General features: G+C 42.5%; 2 protein-coding genes across 2 annotated transcripts; one reads left to right on the forward strand and one right to left on the reverse strand.

Moving 5' to 3' along the window:
* Positions 1-979: 979 nt before the first annotated feature.
* On the forward strand, positions 980-8,554 carry plg (plasminogen). The gene is made up of 19 exons (XM_087806473.1): positions 980-1,186; positions 1,957-2,092; positions 2,155-2,261; positions 2,351-2,465; positions 2,529-2,668; positions 2,729-2,849; positions 2,999-3,117; positions 3,251-3,413; positions 3,519-3,643; positions 3,704-3,863; positions 4,171-4,349; positions 4,418-4,566; positions 4,714-4,807; positions 4,887-5,010; positions 6,480-6,554; positions 6,613-6,753; positions 7,391-7,497; positions 7,667-7,812; positions 8,297-8,554. Exons 1-19 carry the CDS (start codon positions 1,138-1,140, stop codon positions 8,456-8,458), a joined length of 2,412 nt encoding a protein of 803 aa, XP_087662599.1. The 5' UTR covers positions 980-1,137; the 3' UTR covers positions 8,459-8,554.
* Positions 8,555-12,800: 4,246 nt separating this feature from the next.
* Positions 12,801-18,109, reverse strand: slc22a2 (solute carrier family 22 member 2). The gene is made up of 12 exons (XM_087806132.1): positions 17,930-18,109; positions 16,929-17,150; positions 16,703-16,806; positions 15,856-16,010; positions 15,633-15,801; positions 15,457-15,571; positions 15,292-15,392; positions 15,011-15,225; positions 14,843-14,951; positions 13,678-13,790; positions 13,151-13,250; positions 12,801-13,095 (listed from the first exon to the last, which is right to left on the reverse strand). The coding sequence occupies exons 1-12, from the start codon at positions 18,107-18,109 to the stop codon at positions 13,002-13,004; spliced, it is 1,677 nt and encodes a 558-aa protein (XP_087662258.1). The 3' UTR covers positions 12,801-13,001.
* Positions 18,110-19,033: the final 924 nt, after the last annotated feature.

A 19,033-nucleotide genomic window follows, 5' to 3' on the forward strand; every position in this document is an offset into this window, starting at 1 on the left:
TGTGTTTTCATTAACATGTTTTGTAACACTATACACTTTTAATCATTTTCCACTGAATTTTAACAGAATTTAAACGTTTTTCTAGAAAAAGTTTGTCCATATTTGTCTTTTTATGACTAAAAAAAAAACAACCATTGACTGTTGACTTTTTTGGATGACTTCGGTCTAACAGTGTTTCCTCTCTCTGATGCAGCGACTAAATCTCAAAGTTCACAAAGAGTCAACAAAACAGCCAAAGCTTCACCACCTCATCCCCACTGAGGAACATTTCAAAGATATTTGTCCAGAACATGTTTTCCACTGACAAACAAGCTGTGTAACAACAAGTTTGTAGACAATAATGATTTAGATTCAACGTAGGTCCTCCAAGGAAGAGCAACGAATTAGACTCCCTTATACTGCCATAACTGGATATCACTAGGAGGAGTCCTGTGGACGGACCTAGGGCTCTCAGGGGAACTGACCTCTAGTGCGAGGAAGAACAAGATTGACATGACACAAAATGAAGCAGCATCTAAAATACCAAATGTAATTTTCTATTTTAACAGTAAAAATAATGTTACATCCCAAACTTAAACCCAAGTGAAGGTGAAGAAACTCAAGGTGTTGATCAAGTTTCAACTCTTTCCAAGAGTGACCAAAAAACCTAAAGCTTCTCTTGGCCATGAACCTTCCTCACTGCGAGGTAAAATCTCTCTGTTCCAGTTGTCAGTCTAATGTTAGCTGTTTTGTAATCCGCTGTTTGCTGCTGGGGTACATCGGTCTCCTCCCCGCTGAACATTAACCACCAGTATTGATCGCGTTTGATATGAGTATTTAGGAAAAAGGACAATCAATGGCCGTCAATCAACTGTGGTGAGATGACGACGAGCGTCAGGGAGGCTGATGAAATAATCCAAGATGTCAAAGGTTACAGACCAACTCGAGATAGAGGATTCCTTTGCTAACTAGTGGAGCATTTATCAAAAGTTGGTAAAGATATGCCTAAAGCGGTGTTAAATCCCTGCAAACAAGGTTCCTGACCTGTAACTCTTGCGTCGTCTGGCCAATGATTGACAGCTTGTTGTCCTGTATATCCTTTGCTCGTACTGAGAAGAGTTAGTCAACGATGAACTGCTAGAGTGATCGACCTTCATCATGGATCTCTGCACAGTGGTGCTTCTCCTCGGGGCCCTCGCCAGCACCGGTAAGATTATTTTACAGCATCGAAGGCTGCCAAGAGTCTTCGTTGACCGTAACAAAAATGATTTATAACCTGAACAAATGCTCTGTTTTCATGAACTATTTATGCATCAAATATCTCAACTTAATATTAGATTATTCAAAGACAAATATTGTGTGATACCTACAACTTGATTAATTAATTAATCGTGACGATCAGGAAATTGTAAAAATAATTTCATGGCGCTGATTGGCTTAGCAAGAACCGCCTCTTAGATTATATAATTCTTTTGTGTTCATCTTTTCTTGAGGGAAACACAAAACTCTAATCTTTAGTGTTTTTGTGAGTGACATTATGTATTTGTCAGGCATGTCAGAGGAAGATGATAGAAAAAAATGTTTACGAGTTAAAGAAAGTGTAAGCATGGGAAAGATTATTAAAGGACATTTGATATGATATAAAGAAACATACTTTGATTTATAGACTTTCAAGTATTTTTGTAGTTTAGTTCAAAATAAATGTCGAATTAAAGTGATTAAAGTCCATCCAAAATTGAAATTTCTCATTTTCTACTCGCTCTCATATCGATTGTTTGGATTATTTTCCAGTGAAATCGTCTTAATTTTAGAGTTATAGACAAAAAATCTTTTTCTTTAAAAAAAAGAATTAATTCCAAATACCTCCATACTGTTCATCGTTAATGTAAAGAAAAATAACAAGTTTACAGAAGACTAAAGAACTACAGTAAAGTTGTCTTTGTAAATTTTCATACGTTTCCAAACGTCTCTCTCCAGTTGGTGCAAACGAAGTGGACACATATGCCAAAACTGAAGGGGCATGGATCCTGTCCAGGCAAAGGAGGGAATATTCCGTAAATACAGCGGCTGCGTGTGCAGCCAAGTGTGACGGCGAAGTATCATTCACATGCAGGTAAACATGAGCGCTGCAGTAACACTTGAACAAGAACCGTCAATAAAGAGTTGTTTCCGCAGGTCGTTTATATATATCGAGAAGGACCAGGAATGCTGGACGTTGGGTGCAAACTCCAAATCTGAGCTCATGCTGCGCAGAAGTAGCACAGTGTTGTACGAGAAAAAAGGTCAGGCAAAGTCACAAGAAATGGTTCGAAGAACCAAGAACATCAAAGATTTCCGATCAGGGAGACAACAAACATTTTCTTTCTGCTAGACTATCTTCAGGAATGTGTGAGTGGCATCGGAACAGATTACCGGGGAACAAAATCCAAAACGAAAACAGGAAAAACATGTCAGAGATGGGAATCCAAGATTCCACACAGACCTAAGTAGGTGTTTACCAACATGAGTTGTCTTGGTCCATGTGTCCATCGTTGACGTTTGCTCTGCAGCATGACACCAGAGAGTCATCCCAAAGCCGACCTGGAGTCCAACTTCTGCAGAAACCCTGATGCGGACGGTGGAGGACCCTGGTGCTATACCACTGACCCCGACACCCGTTGGGAGCACTGCGATGTGCAAAGCTGCACCGGTGAGCAAGCTTTGTGTCAGATACAACCTGTTGATTTTTACTGTCACCTTGTGTTGGTAGAGGACTGTATCCAGTGCAGTGGTGAGAACTACAGGGGCAAGGTGGCCGTCACTGAGAACGGCTTCACCTGTCAGCGCTGGAACACCCAGAAACCACACAACCATGGCTACATTCCCAGCGCGTAGGTTCTACACACAGAAGCAAATAGCCATTGTGTTATCTTATCTTATATCCAATAACGGTAACCACAATAAAATCCATCCTGTCTGCGAAACTTGAAGAGTAAATCTTAAATGGAACGTGCCTTGAACTATCTTCTACTCTTCCTAGATTACCTGAGAAATATTTGGAGGAAAACTACTGCAGGAATCCAGATGGAGACCCAAGACCTTGGTGTTTCACCACCAGCGAGTCCAAACGCTGGGACTTCTGCTCCATTCCCCGATGCTGTGAGTCCTCTTCTAGATTTTCATCTTAAAGACAATAAATAATTTTACCTAACGTGCAAATAGAAAGCAATTTAGTGGCATGAACTTGACCACTAAAAATATAAAGCATTCCTGTACTCTTGAATGATCTCAGCATCACCACCGCCCACGGTCACCCCAGAGTTGACCTGTGCCACCGGAGAGGGCAGCGCATACCGAGGTACCATCTCTGTGACCGAGAGCGGTAAAACATGCCAGAGGTGGTCAAGCCAATCGCCACACATACACAACCGTACGCCAGACAACTACCCATGCAAGTAAGTGCAGCAACCAGACCACACTTGGTGACCTAGATGAAGCCAATTTGTGGCAGCGAGTAGTACATAGTAAATGTAAGTCTGAGATCTCTTGTCGTTTCTCAGACAACTGGAGAACAACTACTGTCGTAACCCTGACAACGAGCGAAAACCCTGGTGTTACACCACCGACTCAAACACTCGATGGGAGTATTGTAGTGTTCCAACCTGTGGAAATGGCCCTTCCCCAAGTATAAAAATCCAGGATGAGCTCAATGTTCAACAAATATGAAGCATATTGTTTCTTTTAGATGACCCGGTGATTCCCACAGAGGAGGAAGACTGCTATGAGGGTAATGGTTCAAACTACAGAGGAATCACATCGGAGACAGTCAGTGGCAAGAAATGTCAAGGCTGGAGCGCAATGACTCCTCACTCCCACAGAAAAACTCCGGAGGCATTCCCAAATGCGTACGTGATATCCTTTAGTATTCACCAACAGATGAACTGCAGAAGCATGTTTCACACCAAGAGTCTCTCCAATATAGGTCCCGATTGTCGCTTAAGACGTGGTAGGAAAGTTGTTGTTAGTTGAAGGTTGTACTTTGTCTTATATCATTTGATGGCTAGGTCATGGAATTGTTTTTGAATTAGAACCTCATCAGGAAGAGAGAATTATATTTTTTACTAATGGAGCTTATTTTGAAATTGACATTAACCCTTCTTATCTCATGACCCTACAAGCATAAACTTAACTGTGGATCTTCTGGCTTCACAGGGACCTCAAAAGGAATCTTTGTAGGAATCCAGATGGAGACCGGACACCCTGGTGTTACACAATGGACCCAGCAGTTCGCTGGGAATACTGCAACCTGGAGAAGTGCTCCACTGGTTCCTCGAAACCGACTCAGGCACCTCCGACCAAACCCGAAATTCCTTCCCAGCCTACACAGAAAGGTGATGGTCCAGAAGACATTCCAATTCACAATTGAGTGTTGGCTGACCAGATGTCGTTACCTTGTTAGATTGCAAGAATGGGAATGGACTTTCATACCGTGGCCCGACTTCCATCACCGTCGCAGGGGTTACCTGCCAGGCCTGGAGCTCTCAGAGTCCCCATCAGCATAACAGCTTCACCCCACTGACCCATCCTGAGAAAGGCCTGGATGGCAATGTAAGACAAAATAACTACTAATTTAGGATTCTTTTTATTGTCATTATGTAAAATGTGTTTGTTTCTAATATTAAAGACATCGATTCAAGATTTGTTCAACATGGCATTCCAGGTTTAGTATTATTAGTAACTAGCTAACGGTTTCAGAGTTGCAGAAACCCGGATGGTGACGTAAATGGACCTTGGTGCTATACAACCGACCGAAACAAGAAATGGGACTATTGTCAGATCCAAGATTGTGGTATGAAAATTACGTTTCTCTTATTGTGTCACGCTTACTCTGGGCTACTGGTTTTGAGATTGTCCTCCTCCAACACTAGTGTCATCAGACGGGCAGAAGTGTGGGTCGCCAGCGGTCAAACCCAAGCGCTGCTTTGGTCGTATCGTGGGGGGCTGTGTGTCCAAGGCGTACTCGTGGCCCTGGCAGATAAGCCTCCGCACCAGGTGAGTTTGGCAAGTCCATCAGAACTTGGACCAAACTCATGTATTCTTGGATTTCAACCTTCATTTTAGAAGTTCATAGTGACTTCGTTGTATATTTTCTGAGGTCCATTTTTCCAACATTTCTCTCTTAGCCGATATAAACATCACCATGAAAACACCTCACGGCAAAGTCAGATTAGCAGATTTACAATAGTATTTTTCTTTGATAGTACTTTGCTGATTTAGTACATAACCGTTTTGTTTCTGAAGTGAGCTTATTGGGGGTGAACCCTTCCTTCATCATGTTGTAGGAGCAAAGAGAGGATTCGATTAAAACAGATATCAAATAGTTAATACAACTTCCTTGGCATCGCACCCTCTTTTCTCTATCTCCGCTCTATCATTATTTTATTTCTTGATCTTTAAAAATGTTAACTTTATTAAGAAAGAAAGACGCTCTGTTCACTGAGAAGTCAGGATGGGAGGAGTCACCAGAAGAAGAAGCTAAGTAGTGTGTGAAAGTCAAGTTGTCAGGGTGCAGAACGGAGAAACCCAGGCGCAGAGTTCAGTTTGTTGAAACTTGGTTTTAATTCCAAGGGGGAAGGTAAAGACGTAATCCAACAAGAAAACAGGCAGGAAAGAGGTACAAGTACTTATCGTGTTCATACGAGTCCGATACGAATGTGACATCAAGACGAGGACGTGACAGAAAGTGGGGGTTTAAATAAACAGGTGAGCAATCAGCAACAGCAGGGGCGGGACTAACAAGACACAGCTGGGAACAATTACAACTCAGACAGGGGGGAAGTAAGACTAGCACAGACACAGAAGGGAGCTGATTTCACAATAAAACCGGAAACACAAGGAGGAACAAGTAGACTCATGACACAAGTTTAAATTTATAACTCGCAATTGGATTTTCCAAGTTGAACGGAGTAAAAAAAACAGAATTAAAGAATGTGGTGATCATGTGGGTAATGCTTGGTCAACCACATCTAAACATCAGAAGACTATAACTTTGTCAACTATTGAATTCGAAGAATAGATAACAACTAGTAAGACCAGCATACACTTAAATTGGTTTAAATCCAACCTTAACACGTTTATCTGCCTCATCATTACAAACCTGTTGCACCATGTAAGTTACTATAAAATAAAATAAAAGTAAAAATGGTGCAAATTGTTCCAGTATGCGTCGGTTTATCTTAGCTGTTAGCTTAGCATTAACCCGCTAACAATTACATTAAAACTCTAATATGTATGATATAAAAAATATTAGCAAACATAGTTTTACGGTCAACGCTTGGAAAGCACATTTACTATCTATGGTGAAGCTGAAGAGAAAAGCTAGTGATCCTAAAAGTGTAAAGATAAACTAGTCAGTTGAACAACAATGCAAGTGAATGGATATTTTTTCAAAACAAGTCTCATCGTCAAGTTACTTTTTTAAGTCGTGTTTCTTTTCCACTTACCTCCAACTCTTCCTGCAGCTCTGGAAGCCACTTCTGTGGAGGAACTCTGATCCACCCTCAGTGGGTCCTGACGGCCGCCCACTGCCTGGAGAGGTCAGACAACCCGACAACGTCCCACAGACACGTGCCTTCATTGTGATCCCTGTTGCAGATCTAGTCGACCAGCAGCCTACAAGATTCTTATGGGCATCCACACCGAGAGAGCCAACGAGGTTTCGAAGCAAGAGAGGCGACTGGAGAAAATCATCTTGGGACCCAACCGAGCCGACATCGCGCTGCTGAAGCTGGAGAGGTGACACATGATGAGCCATCTTTCAGAAATACACATGTGGAATGTACAGAGGTTCTTAATGAAATCCAAAATAGGCTTTTATTTAGGCATGTGTGTATTTGGTGTTTCAGTTTTTACGTTTGATCGTGCAGTATACAACAATGACGATGTAGAACACATGTTCAGCAAGAATATCAAATTCAAAATTCTCCGACAACATTTTCGCTCGACAAAACTCCCTCACAAAACATCTCTAAGATGAGTATAACGTTCCCTATAATGGAACCCCTATAATATTTACGTTATACTTATATCTGTGATTTTGATCGATTCGCACACTGATTTGTTTGGACCCGCTTGTTTGAGTCATGTTTACTGAAATGTTCTGTCAATTCCAACGATCATTTCACGAATGGAATCAACCAAAAATAGTAACTGTCCTTTATGTTTCCTATGCTCATCTGGGCTATGATATTTTGAGAAACACATTTTCTAATTTAACATTAATTAATTGATTAAAAACCTCAGAATAACATTTGTTTCTTTGTTTATCAAGCTTTCCAATGACACCAACCTTTTTCAAATACTCAACAAGTAATGATGTTTTAAAGGCCTTTGTTTGGATTTCTTTAAAAATACCATTTCATTTCTGTTCCAGACCTGCAATAATTAACGACAAAGTCATGACGGCGTGTCTTCCAGAGAAGGACTTCATCGTCCCCAGTGGCACCGAGTGCTACGTGACTGGGTGGGGAGAGACTCAGGGTAAGTGGCCACTCGTTTTATTGCTGCATATTCACTAGAGACATCAAAACCTCTTGTATTGAGGGTTAAATTACTCATTCATACAACAGGACCAGGAAATACTCGAAACACTCATTACAAAAATCGAGACTCAAGATAATCAAGTATGAGATGTTGTTCCTGTCTTTAGGCACCGGAGGTGAAGGAGTCCTGAAGGAAACTGGTTTCCCCGTCATCGAGAACAAAGTCTGCAACCGTCCTTCGTACCTCAGCGGACGAGTCAAAGACCACGAGATGTGTGCCGGGAACATTGAGGGAGGAACTGACAGCTGCCAGGTAGACAAACTAACTCTTGTATTATTTACAGTTCAGTTCAGAAACTACATTATCAACTTAAATTCTGAAAAACTTGCTACATTAGCTCTGTTTTTCAACGTGTTTATCACATATTTTCTTAATATTATTTTGGCTGGTTTGCGTTAACATTTTCATGAAATATATTATATATAAGAACTACTCTTTTACCTGTTATTTTCCTTTTTCTTTAAATGTTTTTTTTTTGTCACTCAACATTTCAGTTTTTTTAACTTAAACTTATCATTTCAATTAAAATTCCCAGAAGAATTAAAAAGATAAATATATTTCAATAAAACTATGAATACACATAAAAGTCAGAAAATGAACATATTATCAACAGTCATTTTTAATATAATTTTTTCTTGAAAAAAACTGTCACATTCTTAACAAGAAGAAAATTGTTTTGTGCTGTCATTTCTCAAACAAAAATCAGCAAAAAGACTAATAATTTCGCCCCCTACAGGGCGACAGCGGTGGTCCGCTCGTGTGCAACTCCCGCAACAGGTACGTCGTGCAGGGCGTCACCTCCTGGGGTCTGGGCTGCGCCAACGCTATGAGACCAGGGGTCTACGCAAGAGTGTCCAAGTTCGTGGACTGGATCGATCAAACCATCAGCACAAATTAAAGAGCCTGCAGTTCATGTGACTGTGTTTTTGTTTGTTTGAATGTGACAGTGAACCCGGGAGTCAGCAGTGGAAATAAAATGTGACACTGATTCTCACCAGGTCTGGTTCTGTTTGTGTCACCGATGTTCTGTCCTCAGGATCCAGGTCATTGACCGAGAAACTCTCCACGAGCTGAATCGTTACATTTTAACTTTGGATTTTTATACAGTGAACGGTGAAAGATTAGAATACGTTTCTTGAATCAACTCGTCTGATCATCACTCGTCACTTGTCCTCAGAGGGTCTGTCAGCTCCTGTACATCCTTCTGTGTGACAGAAACGTCAAAGTCAAATAGAGCAACAGCCCTACACCGTGACCTCCTCACCAGTGGGGGTTCTTCACGTCACGGATGGTCTCGGGCAGAGAGACTCTGCGTGAGTTTCAGGGAGTAGCAGGACCCGACCTCCAGGCGCCAGCGAGAGTCGACCTGCAAAAGAAAACTTTCATGATCTTTGTTTTCAAGAACACCTGCAGCCAGACGTGGTCGGTCATGTCGCCACAAAGAACAGTTAGAAGACAAATGTCTCGATTGGTTTACCGGACTCTCCAGAGTTTTGTTCAGGGTCCTTCCGTTCTCTCTGGTCAGGTCCTAGACCACCTGCTGAGCTTCAGTGAGCCTCTTCTGAGACACCAGCCAGCGAGGAGAGTCGGGGATCAGCCTGTGGAACAAGACGTGTGGATGAAGCACGAGCATGAAGGAAGTCGTAAATAATGTTAAGTTTTCACGATAAAATCCTAAAACATGGACCACTGACCAGTAGTAGGACAGGAAGAGGATGTAGGGGGCGCTCAAGGTCACCTGCAGCTAGCGCCAGTCGGAGATCAAGTAGGCTAGCAGCGGAAGGATCAGCGCTCCTGCCCTGAAGGCCAGCTGGTACAAGATCTCAACGGTCCGTCTGTACTTTAGCCCGACCATCTCTGTGACTGACACACACATACAATATTTACGTAAAACCAAAGCTTCATTCAATCGTTTACTGTTTTCATGAAGTGAAATAATCTCCTTGGTGGAGGTATGACCTCTCAGTGCTTTTCTTACGGTTGACTCTTGACTGTTAATTATTTTTGGGGGTGTTATGCACTTACATCCCGAATATTAAAAATGTAAAAGATAGAAATTCACGCTTTGTGCGACAACAAATTTTGTTCTGAATTGGAAAGGTTTCCCCAGTGTATTGGCAAGTAAAATGACCCCAGTCGTGGGTTAAGTAAACACACACGTGTGTGTACTGAGACACCAGGAAGTTATAACAAGTCACTCATTATTGAGACCCGACAGACGGGATATTGACAGAAATATTGGTTGAAATTAATATTTCAAATGACGATACTTTTTTAAATGATTTTAATAATCTATTGTAATTATTCAAAAGCTTGGAATACAGCCTTCAAAGCAGGCAACAAGTTGGCTCAGAGGACGGCCAGGGCTAACCTGTCACAAGGCATAAGGGTGGCCAAGAGGGAGTACTCCGGGAGAATTGCTGATCGCTTCAGCGACAGCAGAGACACCAGGAACCTGTGGCGAGGGATGCAGACTATAACGGACTATAAACCCCCTCCTCAGACCGCTCCAACTCTCTGTTGAACCAGCTGAACGACTTCTTTGCTCGCTTTGAGGCAAACAACAGCACCCAGGCACAGAAGACAACACCTCCTGAGGACCAGGTGCTCACACTAGAGAGTGTGAGGCGATGCCTCAGACGCACAAACACACGGAAAGCCAAGGGTCCTAATAACATTCCTGGTCGTGTCCTGAGAGACTGTGCCGAGGAGCTCACAGATGTTGTTACTGATATCTTCAACTCCTCACTGAGACAAGTTGTTTTCACCACATGCCCCAAATCCACCACTATCATCACGGTCCCGAAGAAGTCATCCCCCCTCCAGTTACAACGACTACCGTCCGATCGCACTCACTCCCATCCTCATGAAGTGCTTTGAGCAGCTAGTGCTGAAACACATCAAATCTGAGCTTCCCCTCCGCCCTGGACCCCTCATGCTCGAATGATGATGCCATCTCTGCTGCCCTCCACTCAGCACTCACCCACCTGGAGACAAAAGACTCGTCAGAATCCTGTTCATCGACTTCAGATCAGCATTTAACACCATCATCCCCCAGCAGCTCATCCTTAAAAATGGACCAGTTGGGACTCAACACCTTCCTGTGCAACTGACTGTTGGACTTCTTGAAGGGGAGACCACAGACTGTGAGAGTCGGCAGTAACACCTCCAGCACCATCACACTGAACACAGGGCCCCCCCAAAGGATGTGTGCTGAGCACCCTCCTCTTCACTCTGCTGACCCATGACTGCACTCCATCATCCAGCTCCAACCTCTTCATCAAGTTTGCGGGTGACACAACTGTGGTGGGTCTCATCATCAACAGCAATGAGACGGTCGACAGGTGTGAGGTCAACAGGCTGACCACATGGTGCAAACACTATAATCTCCACATGAACGTGGAGAAGACTAAGAAGGTCATTGTGGACTTCAGGAGAGTATACACCCAGCATCTACCACTAACCATGGATGGAGCTGCAGTGGTGAGAGTGAGCAGCAACAAAGTTCCTGGGTGTGCACATCTCTGAAGATCTGTCCTGGAGCCACAATACAATAACACTGGCCAAAAAAGCCCACCAGCACCTGTTGTACTTCCTCCGCAGACTGAGGAGAGCAAGAGCCCCACAACCCAATGATGCTCACACTTTACAGAGGCACCATCAAGAGCACCGGGTGTGATACCGCGCCTGAACTGTGTCCTGCCGCAAGACGCTGCATCGTGAGTGCAGCTGAGAGGATCATTGGTATCTCTCTAAATCCCCTCCTGAACACCCGCATCACCAGTAGGGGCTTAAGGATTACTGGTGACTACGCAGTCTTCAGGCAGGAACCAGTAGGTTAAAGGACAGCTTCTTCCACCAGGCTGTCAGGAGACTCAACTCCCTCCCTGACCTACCATCACTCTCACCTCCGCTTGCACTACCTGTGCATTAACTTTGTTTTTTGTTGATATTCTGTGTATTAGTTAATTATTTAAATATTGTTGATTATTTATTTTTATTTATTGTTTAATGTCCTTTCATTGTCTACTTCATGTTTTGCATTGTGGGTCAGAGAGGACTACAATTTCATCTATGCTGTATTTCTTGATACATGTATATTTGACAAATAAAAAGAACTTGACCTTGAATTATAATTAGTTTTTTTTCAAATAATTTAATTAAAAAAAAAAAATACACATAGAATTTGATATTTTGATCCAAATTTTTTAAGAATAAATTATTTAATTCAGTATTTATTTTCATTTGTAGCCTTTTAAATTCAATATAAAAATGTTGGTATAATAGAGTCAGCATGATTGGCTGAAGGTTCGATCTAGTCATATTTCTTTTCCTCTCATAACAGTTTCAATGGAAACAGGAAGTGAAGAGAGGCGTGAAGGAAATGGACTCACTCGGCACAAAAGGAGCCACCCAGCCACTCTTAGCCCCGAATCCAAAGATGGTTCTGAACACCAGGAGGCTGGAATAGTTTGCAACTGCCAGCCCCAGACCACCACCAAAACAAATCACACCAAGAAGTTGGTCTTCCTGCCGAACCTGGACACCAGTGGAGTCAGACGCTCATGTTGCAAACTGACCAACAGACGCTCCCCTGTCTGAGAAGAAGCCGAAGGTGAAGCTGCTGAAGAGGAAGCCCAGAGCGAGGCAGGACTGGAACAGGTCCAGCAGCCAGGAGTCCGAGCACACCAGGTCGAACTGGAGAGAAAAGTTGAAGGTTCCAGAGCTTCAGGTAACTGATCCTGGTTCTAACCTCTGTGACATCAATGACCCAAAAATGTTCCTTCTTACTTTATAAATGTTCATTCAAATATGTTCGAATGTTTCTGAGTCAGTCTGCAAACAGACACGCACTGTAGATGAAAATGGGGGAAATCAAACCAGCAACTTTGCAGGCAGTGACCCGGCTCCTGGTCCGCTAATTTAAATGAATTAATCTGTATTGTTGGCTAAAATAAATAAATGGAAACATAATAAATATCAATAAATGATATAATCATTTACGCCAAAGAAAATAAAACCGGATTATATCACGTTGAATTAAAACAACATAACATTAATACTATTCATTTATTGCGTGACAAAAACAATTTTCAAGTTGTCTCAAGATATCTGGTAGCTTTCAGCGTCTTTACCGTAAGCCTAGCAATAGACGCGCAATATTTTTTCAGTGTGGGCTCACGTGATGGCATGTTCGAACCATTAGGGTAAGACGGAGCCAAACATTCTGGACGCAATGATATCGTCAACATGTTTATTTAAGAAGCAACAATAAATACAAATACATCAACACAACAAAGTGTCCGGGTCAAGGTCCAAAAGGTTTGTGCGTCTTTGCGTGACCTTTGACCTGGCCCATCAAGGACATCAAGGTCTCTCCAGCATCAGAACCAGGGTGGGAGCCCGGTTGTTAAATAATAATCGGCCGGTCCTGGGGGGCATCAGACGGTCGCCGGGTCTTTGACGGCGGAGATGTCGTCGTAGGGCAGCAGGTTGGCGAGTTGCTGCTGCGCCAGAGTAGCTTTTTGCTTCAACCTGAGGAGGTTCAGAGACGTCAGACTAGACTCCGCGGCAGGAAGTAAGACCTCACCTCTCTGGGAACTCGATGTCCTCGATGGTGTCGGGCAGGGGGACCCCGCGAGTCTCAGGCAGCATCAAGACCAGACCGCCAGCCACGAACGCCAGAGACCCTGAACGCAACACGAAATCAAGAGCGTAGCACCACCCAGTGGCCAGTTAGCTACATTGAATTTCTCGCTTAACATTTGTTTTTATTATTCTTGTGAATCATTTGATTTTGAGAAACGTATTTTCTTTCGCTTGTGCATTTTCTTTTTTAATGTCATTTATTTATTTCTTGCCGTTATATAAAAATATAAAATGCATTTTTTTGTTGAATTCCACTAACAATTTGTTTAATTTTCTTTATACTTGCTTAATTTCTTTCTCTGGGATGTGTTTTATATAATATTTTCTAAGCATATTAACGTTTTTAAATTTACAATTAACACAAATACAACGTTTTTTCTCCTTTCCCTTTACTTTACTTTGATTGTTTTTATAAACAAACGAGTTGTTTTCATAAATGTTTCCCAGTTCCCGTTACCCTCGACCCACCGAAGATGATGAGCGGCAGCTCCAGCCAGATGACGGCGAGTCTGTAGAGCAGGAAAGGAGCCACGATTCCTCCGATGTCACAGAGGGTCGAGCAGACGGAGACGCCCAGGTTCCTGCACCGAGAACAAAGCCACGAGTCAGCCCGGGAGGAAATCTTTACAAAGAAGTCTGACCAGAATAAAGGATTGACGACATCAACTGAGAGTGTGTGAGAAAATGTTGATAGGTGGATTTATCTTGATCGTTTTTGGGCTTTTAAATCACATTTATTATTATTATTATTATAGTTATTTTAATGGTTTATGTTTCAATAAAGTTTGTATAAAATAACACTTTCGACTTTTCTTTTTTTCATTTACAATTCATTATTTGGTCATTTTTGTGTTGCAATTCAACCTTAATCCCCTAGATGGCAGCAGTCGTTAAGTCCCCTGCAGCTAAAGAAACAATGAGATCCTGACAAGGACAGGAGGATACAGTGACTCCAGCAGCTTTTAAAGCTGATGATTTGACATATTTTGGTTTGAAAACAAATGAAATCAGTTACAACTTCGTCAAGAGTCGTGTGGTCTGTAAATTCTGCAACACCAGAGTCAAGTACTGGACAATACTATAAATATATCCTTGTTACTACAGTATCAAGATATATCGTTTAAACCCAGTATTGTGATGCGTATCGTATCGTGACACTCGTAGAAATAAGACATTTTATGGAAAAAAAGACAATTTACTTAAAATAATTTCGGAATTATAATCATAAATGGAAAATAAAAATAAAAAATACATTCATTAGCAGAAGATTTAGATACAGCTATTAAGAAAATAAAAATAAGTGCTGTTCAATGATGGTAAAAATCAATGAGTTTACTGAGAGGGAATGAGATGAAGGGAGAAAAATAAAGTATGGAGTGAGTTTTTCTTCTTCTTTTGAGTAAGAAAGTTATTTTATTAAAGTTAGAATACTATGTAGAATAGATGATTCATGTCTATGCAGGCTTCTTAATGTTACAAACTTGAAAAACTGAGGGTTTACAGTAATAAAGTGTTCGTCTGTTTACCAAAATTTTCTTCATATTTTTTAATAGATCTCAAGTTAAGATGGAGGATTGCTCAAGCAAGAAGAAAATATAAGTGAAATATAACTTTGGTTTAGGCCTCGGGGTACCTGACGAAGGTGGGGTACAGCTCAGTGTTGACGAAGACGACCATCTCGAAGGCCATGGTGATCCCCAGCCGGCCCACGCAGGCCACAATGGTCTTCAGCCACAGCAGACCTGCCGCCCACACAAAGTGACTCCTCTGAACTGGAACCCTGAAAATGGTCTGGACTCACTGTCAGGGATGAAGGCCGTGATAAAACACGCGGCTCCTGCCACAAAGTTGGCGCCGGCGAACGGCAGGCGGCGCCCGATGCGCTCGATGGTGAAGAGGATCAGGAAGGCGGCGGGGAACTCCACTAGGCCGGAGATGAGGAAGTCCACGTAGACGTTTCCTTCCAGGATTCCCAGGCGCATGATGAGACCCTGGTAGACGATGGCGCTCGTGAACCTGCAGCAGAGTCTTAAGTCTCCAGTGCATCTGGTCAGAGACTCACGTGTGGAAGCGAAGACTCACCAGTTGAAGCTCAGGATGAACGTGTGCTTCCTCATCCTGGGAGTTCGGATCAGGTCCATGAAGGAGGCGGTCACCGATTCAGCGTTATCGTCCGACAGGGACTGAAACGGGTCGGAAAGTTAAAAGAAAGAACTGGGATGATTCCGGGCTTGGACGGGTTCCGACCTCGATCTTCTTGGACAGAGTTTTCTTGTTCTCTTTGGCCATGGCCTCCGTGATCTCCACCGCCGCCACCTTCCTGTTCTGGGACAGCAGCCAGCGCGGAGACTCCGGGATCAACCTGGGACACCGACCATGGTGAGTTCATGCCGCGACTGCGTTGACCACAAGAGGGAGCTCACCAGTAGTACGACAGGAAGAGGAGGTACGGGAGGGTTATGACCACCTGCAGCCAGCGCCAGTCGGTGATGTAGTAGGCCAGCAGGGGGAGAAGCAGGATGCCCACGCTGAAGAACATCTGGTAGAGGACGCCCACCGTCCTTCTGTACTCGACGCCCACGATCTCTGTGACTGAGACGGAACCGGGTTACGAACCGCGGGAAGAGCGTGGCCAGTCATACTTACTCAACACGTATCCCGCCACCCAGCCGCTCTTCACGCCGAAGCCGTAGAGGAGGCGCAGAATCAGCAGCGACACGTAGTTCGGAGCCACCGCCACGATCATCCCTGCGACCCCGTTCATCAAGCTCGACATCAGGAAGCTGCTCTTCCTCCCGAACCTGCCGGTGACCATTGAGAAGAAATGGCGTCGAAGAAAAAGGTTGAAATGTTCAGTTTAGCAGTGATTTTTCAAATGCTAAAAAAGGTTTTTGAATTATATAGAATAACATAGAGAATAATGGGTCGATTACTCTAACACTTTTTTTCATTTCAATAATCAATAAAAACAATGACTTTTTTATTTCAGTAAAAAGAAAACAATTGAAAATATAATTTTTCTCAAGCAGCCTTTTTGGGAATATTTTAGACAGTTTTCATTTTTTAAATGTTTTCCCCCCCATTTTTCAGCAACTTTTTTCTACTTAATAAATAAATATACCTTTAAAGTAATACTGCACTCACTGAGTGCTTAATTAGTTTCTCCTTCGTCCTAAAAACCTGTTGCTCAAGGTCAAATGGAACACGTTTGGAACGTCTAAATGGTTTGATATCCCAGGTTCTTCACCATGTGACCAAAATACTTTTATGAGTAATATGCTGTGTTGTTGATAAGTAATAACTGCATCACATATTATTCATGAAACTCACACAAATGATGTTGTTATTTTTTGTTGATTCCTTCACTGTCATGATCGTGACTGGATTTTCAACAGAATCCTGTGTTGTCATTCAACATGGTAGTTACACGCTGTAACCGCCGGGGGGCGTTAATGTGATCAATTTTTTCAGTTTGACGGGGCACGTGTCTCACCTGTCGGCCAGGTAGCCGATGGCGATGCTGCCGATCAGGAAGCCGACGTTGAGCGTGGCCTGGAACATGTCGACCAGCCACGCGTCCGAACACACCAGGTCGAACTGGAGGACATTTGAAGGTCAGAAGAAACAACAACAACTTGAGACACATGAATGAACAAATGATAGTGATAAGAGAAACGTGAGACTCAACCACACGAGCGTCTCAACCACGTGCAGGTTACCTCGGTGACGAAGGAGCTCCGGCCCTCGTAGTCGTACTCCCACCCGTGCTGACAGCCGGTCCTGGGGCTGGAGCTCAAGTTCATGTTCCTGGAGTCGCAGGTGAGTCCGGTCGCGTTCCAGTCCACCTGGTGCTGCTCGCAGCTGCTGTGCTCCATGAGGCCCGACGTGTTGACCAGCGGGGCGGTCAGTCTGCGAGCGTCCTCGGCGCTCCAGCCGCACACCTGTGCAGGTATCAGTGCCATTAAAGTGAATTATTACATTTACCTTTACAATTGTTGAAACTATTATAACATTTTTTAAATTTTAGTTGAAGTTGATTTAATTAAATTCAATAATTTATTTTGTATTTTATTATATTTTAAACCTTTTTCTTTTATTGAATATTGTCTTTTCTTTTTTCTTTTTTTTACATAGAGTTTGATTTTCTTACTCCTAATAATTTAATTTTACATTTTCTCAATTGAGTATTTTTGGATCCATAACCTTTTAAATTCAATATAAAATTGTAAAAGGTTAGGAATAAACAGATATTGAATTTAGAAAAACTATTTTTGAATATCAAACTCTATATGTAAAAAAAAAGATGAATTCATCTGAAATTTGTATTGAATTTGGAAAATAAACAAAAACAACCTTGAAATATACAAATGATACAAATTTATTATTCAAAATAATAATTCAAGACTGATGGGAAAATGCTGAGCCAATATTATAACTTCATATTTTCCAACCGCTACCTATTATTGTGGGATCATGTGGGAATACAGATAACTTTGTGCCAGGTACGATCTTTGAAGGAGGGAACAGTAAACCCTGACCTTGAGCGATATTACCTCATTCAAGTTTGTGTTTTGTGGAAACCTTCAGATTAAAATAAAAGCTTAATTTTGTAAAACTGCAAGGAAGATATAACGCCGAACTAACAGCTCTGTGCATCAGATAGAATTCAGACAAGACTCTGTTCTTTTCTCACTTGTACAAGTAAAATGTGTATACAAACCTGTCGACTCTCGGCCACATCCGGGTCGCGACACCAGTGCAGCGGGGTGAAGCCCTGGAAGACGATGCCCACGTACACCCCGGCCCAGGGCATGGACACCATGCAGAGCAGAGCGAAGATCCGTTTCTGGCAGCGGCCGAACTTCCCGGCCTCCTCCAGGATGTCGTCGAAGGTTGTCATGGTTTCTCAGTGTGTGAAGACGCAAAGTGTCCACTGAAGCTGAAGTTGGGTTTTAAGGAGGACCAGGCAGAGCAAAGGTCCTGAGGGACGCAGTGGAGCATTAACACTGGTTTGTCATCACCTGGATGTTTCACCTGAGAATGTGAGAGTCTGACGTCGCAACAACACACTGTCAATCAGTGATGGTTCGAGTCTGGTTCAGATTCCAGTCAAGTTTCTGATGACGCAATGAGTCGCGTTTCTTAAAAACATTAGCCAAGCAGACCTTCTGGTTTCCTGGGTTTGGCTTGTGGTGTCTTGACCTTTGAAGCATTAATTTTTTAGATTGTTGAAGCGCTTTAAACCCCAATCATTTCAACAGAAAAAAAGAACATTTTGTTTTTTTTAATTTCTTTTGGGTATTTGATAAATTAAAAAAAATTAAAAAACTTTTTTTGTTTTCATTGCATCATCAGATTCAAGACTTTCTTTTAAGTGGGGTAGAACACTTGACATGTCCTTCGACTATAGCTGGGATGAATCAAAATGGCCGACATTATCTATGACACGAATGATTCTTTAAACACTCTCCACTGCAGGATCGAGCACAAACACATCAAAATCAATTGACAAAGACTCGCCGTCTCTTATTTATTCAAATGCAAATCACATCATTTTTAAATAGCAAAACAGGCGTCGAGCTGAAAAATCAACAACAAAAATCTTCGCGAAAGAAAACGACAACGACCAGAGAAATCCTTCTTGTGCTTCCGACTCTTTTGTCCCAGTTTGGAAAATTAAATGAAATACTTTTGATGGACTCCAGCGACTTGACAGTAAAAGAATGTTGGAATATTGATGGAGCCGTGAATACTTGGTGCGAGATCAGACAATACTCTGCGGAAACCGACTTTTGGCACTTAAATCTGGGACAAATACTTTTGT

This window comes from Callionymus lyra, chromosome 13, assembly GCF_982586985.1.
Source record: "Callionymus lyra chromosome 13, fCalLyr1.hap1.1, whole genome shotgun sequence".
NCBI classification, from domain to species: Eukaryota; Metazoa; Chordata; class Actinopteri; order Syngnathiformes; family Callionymidae; genus Callionymus; species Callionymus lyra.

Excerpts from the sequence above, each read along its gene's own strand:
- plg (XM_087806473.1), top strand. The coding sequence starts at position 1,138 with ATGGATCTCTGCACAGTGGTGCTTCTCCTCGGGGCCCTCGCCAGCACC. Across the intron at positions 5,011-6,479 it reads CAGATAAGCCTCCGCACCAG|CTCTGGAAGCCACTTCTGTG; the intron begins GTGAGTTTGGCA and ends CTCTTCCTGCAG. Across the intron at positions 6,555-6,612 it reads GCCGCCCACTGCCTGGAGAG|ATCTAGTCGACCAGCAGCCT; the intron begins GTCAGACAACCC and ends TCCCTGTTGCAG.
- slc22a2 (XM_087806132.1), bottom strand. The coding sequence starts at position 18,109 with ATGACAACCTTCGACGACATCCTGGAGGAGGCCGGGAAGTTCGGCCGC. Across the intron at positions 17,151-17,929 it reads ATGTGGCCGAGAGTCGACAG|GTGTGCGGCTGGAGCGCCGA; the intron begins GTTTGTATACAC and ends ATACCTGCACAG. Across the intron at positions 13,251-13,677 it reads GCTGCCGCTCATCATCTTCG|GGTCTCTGGCGTTCGTGGCT; the intron begins GTGGGTCGAGGG and ends TGTTGCGTTCAG.